Below are 10,000 nucleotides of genomic sequence, written 5' to 3'. Positions count from 1 at the left end.
CTGTTTGTTATTACAGGGACAGAGGAGTCCGGTCAATGAGGGGGGGGTGGTCTGTAAACCGGATCAAAGTGAACTCAGGAGGATCTGATCTCAAACATTAGAGGAGTTTATGTAAGCTAGCTGAGCGTTAGCATGATGCACCTCTCATTAGATATGATAGAGACTGAGACAGACGGTCCCCCCTCCGTCACAGACCTGGTCCTGATCAGGTCCTGCTTTATAAAGAGGATCTGTCTCACAGGAACCTCCGAGTCCCCCTGTCACCCTGTCCGAGAATGGAAGCATTAGTGCTCCAGCTAACATTAGCTTCCTCAAGGCTTTTAATTCAGAGGGAGGCCTGCTGCTGCTAGTCTCTGCAGGACTGGAGCTGGTCTCTGCAGGACTGAAGCAGGAAGGGTTTCTCCAACAGGTAGGGCAGGTCTGAACATCACACCTGGGAACCTTTGAGACCAGGAAGTACAGGAGGAGGAGGAAGAGGAGGAGGAGGAGGAAGAGGAGGAACTGTGACCTTCACTGGTAGAGTCTGCAGCACACCTGAGCTCCACGGAGCTCCACCGGCTCACTGCCCGACATGTGTCCGCTCACAGAGCTCCACTGCCGGCTCTCTCCCTCCTCCACCTCCCCCTCTCTCCCTCTCTCCCTCCCCTCACTCTGTCACCTTCACTCTCTCCTGCTGCCTCATATTGTGTCTTCTGTGTGTGTGTGTCTCTCTCTGTGTGTGTGTGTGTGTGTGTTCTGTGTGTGTGTCTCTCTCTCTCTCTCTGTGTGTGTGTTGTTGTGTCTGGTGTGTGTCCTCCAACCTGAACTTGCTGAACCTGTCCTTGTCGGACTCGAACATGTCCCTCATGTTGAGGCTCCCTGCGTGGTCTCGGTACCACTGCTCCAGCTTCCGGTAGTTGGGGTCGTTGGTGAGCGCCATGATGGAGGAGGAGGTGTAGAGCTGGTCCTGGTCCCGGGGTGTCTCCTGCCTGTGAGGTGGTCTTGTCTGATCTGGTCCCTGCGCGGAGCTCTGGAGGATGAGGAGGCCGGATGGTGCTGATCCACAGCTGACAGGGGGGGGCGGAGGTGGTCACACCCAGCTGAGCCAATGAGAGCTGACTCCGCCCCTCCGTATTAACCCCGCCCACCACCCGCACACGTACTGAGCCTGCAGCCTGTAGGGGGGCAGATTAGTGCCCGGATACAGAGCTGCGGCTCAGTTATGTAAACAGACATGATTATGATGATGAGGCGGTCTATGGGGGCAGATTAGTGCCACATTAGACTGGTTCAGGGTTTAATCAGAGTGTGTGTGTGTGTGTGTGTGTGTGTGTGTGTGTGTGATGCAGAAGTGATTGCATAATAAAGGTTGGAGTCACTGTTTGTATTTATGGTGGCAAATTAGTGCCAGTAAAAAGGTCATCATCTAATAGAGGTGAGATTACCATATACTTAATAGAAATAAACACACCCCTAAACATGCATATGTAAACAAACTTCAACCCTCACTGCAGGAGACACACTCTAGTGGACGCTGGAGGAACTGCAGGAGACACACTCTAGTGGACTCTGGAGGAACTGCAGGAGACACACTCTAGTGGATGCTGGAGGAACTGCAGGAGACACACTCTAGTGGACTCTGGAGGAACTGCAGGAGACACTCTAGTGGACTCTGGAGGAACTGCAGGAGACACACTCTAGTGGACGCTGGAGGAACTGCAGGAGACACACTCTAGTGGACGCTGGAGGAACTGCAGGAGACACACTCTAGTGGACTCTGGAGGAACTGCAGGAGACACTCTAGTGGACTCTGGAGGAACTGCAGGAGACACACTCTAGTGGACTCTGGAGGAACTGCAGGAGACACACTCTAGTGGACTCTGGAGGAACTGCAGGAGACACACTCTAGTGGACTCTGGAGGAACTGCAGGAGACACACTCTAGTGGACTCTGAAGGAACTGCAGGAGACACTCTAGTGGACTCTGGAGGAACTGCAGGAGACACACTCTAGTGGACGCTGGAGGAACTGCAGGAGACACACTCTAGTGGACTCTGGAGGAACTGCAGGAGACACACTCTAGTGGACTCTGGAGGAACTGCAGGAGACACACTCTAGTGGACTCTGGAGGAACTGCAGGAGACACAGTCTAGTGGACTCTGGAGGAACTGCAGGAGACACACTCTAGTGGACTCTGGAGGAACTGCAGGAGACACACTCTAGTGGACTCTGGAGGAACTGCAGGAGACACACTCTAGTGGACTCTGGAGGAACTGCAGGAGACACACTCTAGTGGACGCTGGAGGAACTGCAGGAGACACACTCTAGTGGACTCTGGAGGAACTGCAGGAGACACTCTAGTGGACTCTGGAGGAACTGCAGGAGACACTCTAGTGGACTCTGGAGGAACTGCAGGAGACACACTAATGGACTCTGGAGGAACTGCAGGAGACACACTCTAGTGGACTCTGGAGGAACTGCAGGAGACACACTCTAGTGGACTCTGGAGGAACTGCAGGAGACACACTCTAGTGGACTCTGGAGGAACTGCAGGAGACACTCTAGTGGACTCTGGAGGAACTGCAGGAGACACACTCTAGTGGACGCTGGAGGAACTGCAGGAGACACACTCTAGTGGACTCTGGAGGAACTGCAGGAGACACTCTAGTGGACTCTGGAGGAACTGCAGGAGACACTAGTGGACTCTGGAGGAACTGCAGGAGACACACTCTAGTGGACTCTGGAGGAACTGCAGGAGACACTAGTGGACTCTGGAGGAACTGCAGGAGACACACTCTAGTGGACTCTGGAGGAACTGCAGGAGACACACTCTAGTGGACTCTGGAGGAACTGCAGGAGACACTCTAGTGGACTCTGGAGGAACTGCAGGAGACACACTCTAGTGGACTCTGGAGGAACTGCAGGAGACACACTAATGGACTCTGGAGGAACTGCAGGAGACACACTCTAGTGGACGCTGGAGGAACTGCAGGAGACACACTCTAGTGGACTCTGGAGGAACTGCAGGAGACACACTCTAGTGGACTCTGGAGGAACTGCAGGAGACACACTCTAGTGGACTCTGGAGGATCTGCAGGAGACACTCTAGTGGACTCTGGAGGAACTGCAGGAGACACACTCTAGTGGACTCTGGAGGAACTGCAGGAGACACTCTAGTGGACTGTGGAGGATCTGCAGGTTTTGTTTGGTGTTTCCTGCTTCACTTTAATAACAGGAGAAGGGAGACTTTATAAATGTATGAGGGCACCTTAGTGCCATAAACAAACATTACACAATAAAAACCTCTTTAAGTGACAGTCCTTCGTAGTGTTCCCTCCTCTCTGTAGTGATACTGTTTGTTTGTATGAGGGCAGATTAATGCCGATAACAGTCCTGTGGCACGGTTACGTAATAATCCTCGTTATCTCTAATGAGACTGCATGAGAGTATGGCGGCAAACAGTGCCACTTGGCTGCATTTTCACTAAGAACAGGAATAAAAGTGACACAAAGAGACCATCATGGTAATTTAAAGTATAGTGGACATAAGTTCATATTAAAGTATGGGGGCAGATAAGTGCCAGTGTTACCATTAAGGAGACTGAGTTCTCAGAGTCTCCTTAAAACAAAGCTTCATTAAGAACCTGTTCTGGGTGAAAACTCCTGTTATTGAGAGTTTCAGACCGGTCAGACTCCCCCTGTGTGGTCCTGCAGGTTCCGTTACAGTCTGATCAGATTAAAGGTTTAAAGCAGACTGAAGAGTCTGACCCCCTTCCCTCAGGCTGCAGGTCTTCAATCGAACATGAGACAGAAGAGACGGAGGCCGACGGGCTAATGAACAACAGTTTTATTATTTGCTCTTAATAAAAACCCCAGTCCACTGAGGTCCACAGAGGAGGACGCCATGCTGGACTCAAAGACGAACATGTGGCTGTGACTCCGGAGGGTTCCTAAAGGAAGTCAGAAGCAAAAAGCAAAACCCCGCCCCCCCACCTTTCCACCATCACTCCTTCACTTATTGCATCAACAACCTTTAGCAACAACATCGGTCTGCGCCCAACGGAGAGGCGCCCGGCTAACGAGCGTGTAGTGTGCTTAACGGACAACATCAGAGGGACCCTGACAGGAGGAACTAAAGGACTTAAATAACCAGGCACAGAACCCCCCTGAACCCCTGAACCCCGCACTCACAGAACGTCTCCTATCAGAAACTGCTCTCATGGCTCGGCGGTTCTCCTCCTCAAAAGGAACCTGGATCTGCCTCAGGAGCTGCTGGTCCACCTCGCATCAGTCTGTTGGTCTCTCTGGTGTTTAAATGCTCAGAAACTGAAACCCTCATCCAGGACCTGTTCTAGCAGCAGCTCCTGAGCGCTCGGAGGAGAAATGACTATTAATAATGATAAAGTTACAGTCTTTACAGAGAGAGTGCAGCAGCTACCTGTGACAGAGACGGTCTGAGTCTACAGGATCCTCTCTGTGACAAGAGAGGGTCTGAGTCTGCAGGATCCTCTCTGTGACAGAAAGAGGGTCTGAGTCTGCAGGATCCTCTCTGTGACAGAGAGAAGGTCTGAGTCTGCAGGATCCTCTCTGTGACAGAGACGGTCTGAGTCTGCAGGATCCTCTCTGTGACAGAGACGCCCTGAAAACCAGCTTCCTGGTTGAGACTCTGTGATGAAGAGAAACTGATGAAGACTCGTCTGAGGAGTTGAGAAACAACGAACACAGAGAGAGATGTTTCCAAGAAAACAAAGGAACGTGGACGCCCGGAGAGAAATCTGAAGAGTCTGAGAGCTGCAGGTTCAGACCATTCATCCAGATTTAAAAACTCTGATCGGTGCACGTTAACACCAGCAGCATGAGACAGCAGCGCCTCCATGTTTCACTCTGCTTCTCCACAGTCTGATTCTACGTCTCCAGAGGAACCATCAGGTTCAGCTCCAGAGGAACCATCAGGTTCAGCTCCAGAGGAACCATCAGGTTCAGCTCCAGAGGAACCATCAGGGTTCAGCTCCTGAGGAACCATCAGGTTCAGCTCCAGAGGAACCATCAGGTTCAGCTCCAGAGGAACCATCAGGTTCAGCTCCAGAGGAACCATCAGGTTCAGCTCCAGAGGAACCATCAGGTTCAGCTCCAGAGGAACCATCAGGTTCAGCTCCAGAGGAACCATCAGGTTCAGCTCCAGAGGAACCATCAGGTTCAGCTCCAGAGGAACCATCAGGGTTCAGCTCCAGAGGAACCATCAGGTTCAGCTCCTGAGGAACCATCAGGTTCAGCTCCTGAGGAACCATCAGGTTCAGCTCCAGAGGAACCATCAGGTTCAGCTCCAGAGGAACCATCAGGTTCAGCTCCTGAGGAACAATCAGGTTCAGCTCCTGAGGAACCATCAGGTTCAGCTCCTGAGGAACCATCAGGTTCAGCTCCTGAGGAACCATCAGGTTCAGCTCCAGAGGAACCATCAGGTTCAGCTCCTGAGGAACCATCAGGTTCAGCTCCTGAGGACGCTGAACCTCAGACGCTCTGACCCGTGAGAGGAGCTGAACACGCCTCAGGACACAGGTTTTAAATTCAGCTCATCAAAGTGTGACTCAGCGAGTTTTAAGTCCTTCAAACGTGTCAGGAGGAGACGAGTCAGAGCTGATCCTTCATAACGTCTAAAAGAGTCTGAACGATGCTACACGCCGCCAGCTAGCTCAGGCTTTTACTTTGTATTTCTGTGACATCACTTCCTGTAGCTGCAGTGCTTCGGGGCAGAGTGAGCGGCTTTGGGTCAGAGGTTTCTCTAACGGGTGAGAATTTAAACGTAAAGGAACGCGTGCAGTGTGGAGGAGAACACGAGGGGGGGAGAGAGAGAGGGGGAGCATCTTTAAGACTTCAACAAATCAGAGAAAGAAAAGATGAATGAATGTTTGGATGTTTCCTTCAGGAGATTTTTAAACGTAAGTCTTCTGTACGAGTGGCGGGTGAGTTCATCCTGCAGCAGGTGAGTTCATCCTGCAGCAGGTGAGTTCACCCTGCAGCAGGTGAGTTCACCCTGCAGCAGGTGAGTTCACCCTGCAGCAGGTGAGTTCATCCTGCAGCAGGTGAGTTCACCCTGCAGCAGGTGAGTTCACCCTGCAGCAGGTGAGTTCACCCTGCAGCAGGTGAGTTCATCCTGCAGCAGGTGAGTTCACCCTGCAGCAGGTGAGTTCACCCTGCAGCAGGTGAGTTCACCCTGCAGCAGGTGAGTTCATCCTTCAGCAGGTGAGTTCATCCTGCAGCAGGTGAGTTCACCCTGCAGCAGGTGAGTTCATCCTGCAGCAGGTGAGTTCATCCTGCAGCAGGTGAGTTCATCCTGCAGGTGAGTTCACCCTGCAGCAGGTGAGTTCATCCTGCAGGTGAGTTCACCCTACAGCAGGTGAGTTCATCCTGCAGCAGGTGAGTTCACCCTGCAGCAGGTGAGTTCACCCTGCAGCAGGTGAGTTCACCCTGCAGCAGGTGAGTTCACCCTGTAGCAGGTGAGTTCACCCTGCAGCAGGTGAGTTCATCCTGCAGCAGGTGAGTTCACCCTGCAGCGGGTGAGTTCACCCTGCAGCAGGTGAGTTCATCCTGCAGCAGGTGAGTTCACCCTGCAGCAGGTGAGTTCACCCTGCAGCAGGTGAGTTCACCCTGCAGCGGGTGAGTTCATCCTGCTGCAGGTGAGTTCATCCTGCAGCAGGTGAGTTCACCCTGCAGCAGGTGAGTTCACCCTGCAGCAGGTGAGTTCACCCTGCAGCAGGTGAGTTCACTCTGCAGCAGGTGAGTTCATCCTGCAGCAGGTGAGTTCATCCTGCAGCAGGTGAGTTCACCCTGCAGGTGAGTTCATCCTGCAGCAGGTGAGTTCACCCTGCAGCAGGTGAACAGGCTGTGACGTCTGTAATTTAACCCTTGATGGACCAAAGTGTCTGCAGGAGTTGTTGGTCTTAGTTTTAGTTTAGAGTTGGACGCTGCTCCCTGCTGGACGTCACTGGAACTACACACCTGTGTGCTCAGTGCTCAGTGAGGAGGTTTGTTTTGAATCAGGGTGACTTTAGATCACAGTCCTGGTGGTCGGTCAGCCTCTAACGGTCTGAGCGTTACGTGGTTTTTGAGGTTTCACGTGTGGACGTCACGACACTGAAGGTTCAAGGAGCTCTGAGCTGACGGAGGAGACGTGATGGAGGATCTATGTAGAGTAGAAAAATACAGGTTAGAAAGGCGAGGCCGGGTGGAGTAGTCTGGAGCCGGAGGATTACGTGTCCCCGAGTAAAGCTATGTGGCGAGGCGAACAGGATATGATGACACAGGTTCAGGGAGGATCAGAACTGAAACATGACGTGAACACTTTATTATTATTCTTATTATTATTGTTATTATTCTTCAGCTGGAACTGATTCTGAAGAGGACGATGCTTCTCTGATGCACCGCGTCGCTGTGTTCCAGCAGTCTACCCCAGTGCTGGTGACAAATATACAACTAGTAGACAATCTTCATTATTTTAGTCAACAAAATAGAAACCCAAACTATCTGTTTCCCAACGAGTGAAGAAGAAGAAGAAGAAGAAGAAGATCCACCGGGAGCAGGATCTTCCTCCCTCGCAGACTACGCCGCCACTTTGTTGTCCTTCTGGAAGAAACGCACAAACAGAGGGATCCAGTTAACAGGTGGACTTCCTGTTAACGGACAATTCTTCACAATAAAAGTCCTCATTATGTTCCCAGAGAGCCTTTATTTTCTAGGTGTGAACATTCATTCATAGACCTGATCCCACAGTGATCCCTGAATCCCCTCCTCCGTCAGACTCTCACCCTGTATGCTGAGAGATCGGCGAACTCGCGTCCTGCCTGGTTTCCTCTGTATCCTCCCCTGAAGCCGCCGCCCCCTTGTGGCGGCCCGAAGGACCCTCGGCTGGCTGACCGACCTCGACCTCCACGGAAGCCCATCCCGCCTCGTCCACGGTAACCGCCGCGTCCCCTGCCCTGACGCAGAGGGAGGCCGAACGTCTCTGCGTTCATCCTCCTCTCCTCCGCCCAGGTCTGCCTCCGCTCCCTGCAGAGAGACAAGAGGTGTCATCAACAGTCTCAGCTTCACTGTAAGCTCTTCCTGTTTGTTCATGTGAGCGGTGTGATCCTGACCTCGGGAACACGGAGCCTCCAGACTTCTCGTTGGCTTTCCTGCAGAGGAGACAGAAACAGAGGTTACAGGTCTTCAGAGCGGACTGTCTCCTCACAGAGGGAAGGTCTCCTCACAGAGAGAAGGTCTCCTGACAGAGAGAAGGTCTCCTGACAGAGAGAAGGTCTCCTCACAGAGAGAAGGTCTCCTCACAGAGGGAAGGTCTCCTGACAGAGAGAAGGTCTCCTCACAGAGAGAAGGTCTCCTCAAAGAGTGGACTGTCTCCTCACAGAGAGAAGGTCTCCTCACAGAGAGAAGGTCTCCTCACAGAGGGAAGGTCTCCTCACAGAGGGAAGGTCTCCTCACAGAGAGAAGGTCTCCTCACAGAGGGAAGGTCTCCTCACAGAGAGAAGGTCTCCTCACAGAGAGAAGGTCTCCTCACAGAGAGGAGGTCTCCTCACAGAGAGGAGGTCTCCTCACAGAGGGAAGGTCTCCTCACAGAGAGGAGGTCTCCTCACAGAGGGAAGGTCTCCTCACAGAGAGGAGGTCTCCTCACAGAGAGAAGGTCTCCTCACAGAGAGGAGGTCTCCTCACAGAGAGGAGGTCTCCTCACAGAGGGAAGGTCTCCTCACAGAGGGAAGGTCTCCTGACAGAGAGAAGGTCTCCTCACAGAGAGAAGGTCTCCTCACAGAGAGAAGGTCTCCTCAAAGAGGGAATGTCTCCTCACAGAGAGAAGGTCTCCTCACAGAGAGAAGGTCTCCTCACAGAGAGAAGGTCTCCTCACAGAGAGAAGGTCTCCTCACAGAGAGGAGGTCTCCTCACAGAGAGAAGGTCTCCTCACAGAGAGAAGGTCTCCTCAAAGAGAGGAGGTCTCCTCACAGAGAGAAGGTCTCCTCACAGAGAGAAGGTCTCCTCACAGAGAGAAGGTCTCCTCACAGAGAGAAGGACTCCTCACAGAGAGAAGGTCTCCTCACAGAGAGAAGGTCTCCTCACAGAGAGAAGGTCTCCTCACAGAGAGAAGGTCTCCTCAGAGAAAAGGTCTCCCAACAGAGAGAAGGTCTCCTCACAGAGAGAAGGTCTCTTCAAAGAGGGAATGTCTCCTCAAAGAGGGAAGGTCTCCTCACAGAGAGAAGGTCTCCTCACAGAGGGAAGGTCTCCTCACAGAGGGAAGGTCTCCTCTGGGGTCAGCTCCGGACTCATACCTGGTGTCGTCACAGGAGATGTTGTCGAAGAAGGACTTGGACTTGTCGTAGTAGCAGTTGGGTCCTAGCGGGTCTCCTTCCTCCTCAGCGTTGCCCTCACTGTTCTGAGTCTCCACGCCTGAGTCCCCTTTGTCCTCCCCGTTCACCGCTTTCTCCGGCTTCTCCGTCTTCTCGTCTGAGGAGAGGAAGAAACGTGAGACACACTGGAGGACACCGGGCTGAGGATAAACGTCCTCCTGTCTTTAAAGGTCTCTCTGATACCTTTGAGCTTCAGCTTGCTCTGAAACTCCCGGTCGATCTCCTCCTTGTTGAACTGGGCGTTGGCGCTCTCGAAGTCAAAGTCCTTCTCAAACTTCATGGGTCCGTCTCGGCGGACGTTGAAGCGTCCCCGGCCGCGGTGTCCTCCTCCCCGTCCACGCCGGTTGGCCGGTGCTCCTGGAGCCCCTGGAGGACAGAAAGGACAGCGGCTGTTACACTCAGAGAGCGTTCCACAGCGAGGACAGACACACACACACACACACGTCACATGGAAACACATGAGGTAGAAACCAAAGCACGTCCACGATGACAGAAGAGTCTTCACGATGGGTTAGCAAAGAGCCCAAAACAAAACGCCACACGTTAGCTGCAGAAATCAAACATGGAGGAAATGCAGGAGGTCATTCGGGTTGGTCGGAGTCGTCGTGGCTCAGCTGCATTGACATGAGACGCATGT

The 10,000-nt window shown here is 52.7% G+C and overlaps 2 protein-coding genes across 2 annotated transcripts in view; both read right to left on the bottom strand.

Moving 5' to 3' along the window:
• Positions 1–1,072, bottom strand: part of LOC117814405 (glucose-6-phosphate isomerase-like) — a 6,843-nt gene extending 5,771 nt beyond the window's left edge. Inside the window, exon 1 of the mRNA XM_034685717.1 lies at positions 801–1,072. Within this exon, the coding sequence (XP_034541608.1) occupies positions 801–919 (119 nt within the window). The 5' untranslated portion in view covers positions 920–1,072. The remainder of the gene's footprint in view (positions 1–800) is intronic.
• Positions 1,073–7,297: 6,225 nt separating this feature from the next.
• LOC117814158 (protein LSM14 homolog A-like) lies at positions 7,298–10,000 on the bottom strand. The gene is made up of 5 exons (XM_034685303.1): positions 9,547–10,000; positions 9,286–9,460; positions 8,107–8,145; positions 7,780–8,020; positions 7,298–7,597 (listed from the first exon to the last, which is right to left on the bottom strand). The coding sequence occupies exons 1-5, from the start codon at positions 9,821–9,823 to the stop codon at positions 7,574–7,576; spliced, it is 756 nt and encodes a 251-aa protein (XP_034541194.1). The 5' UTR covers positions 9,824–10,000; the 3' UTR covers positions 7,298–7,573.

This window comes from Notolabrus celidotus, chromosome 6 (assembly GCF_009762535.1).
Source record: "Notolabrus celidotus isolate fNotCel1 chromosome 6, fNotCel1.pri, whole genome shotgun sequence".
NCBI lineage: Eukaryota > Metazoa > Chordata > Actinopteri > Labriformes > Labridae > Notolabrus > Notolabrus celidotus.
This window is presented reverse-complemented; position numbering and strand designations above follow the sequence as displayed.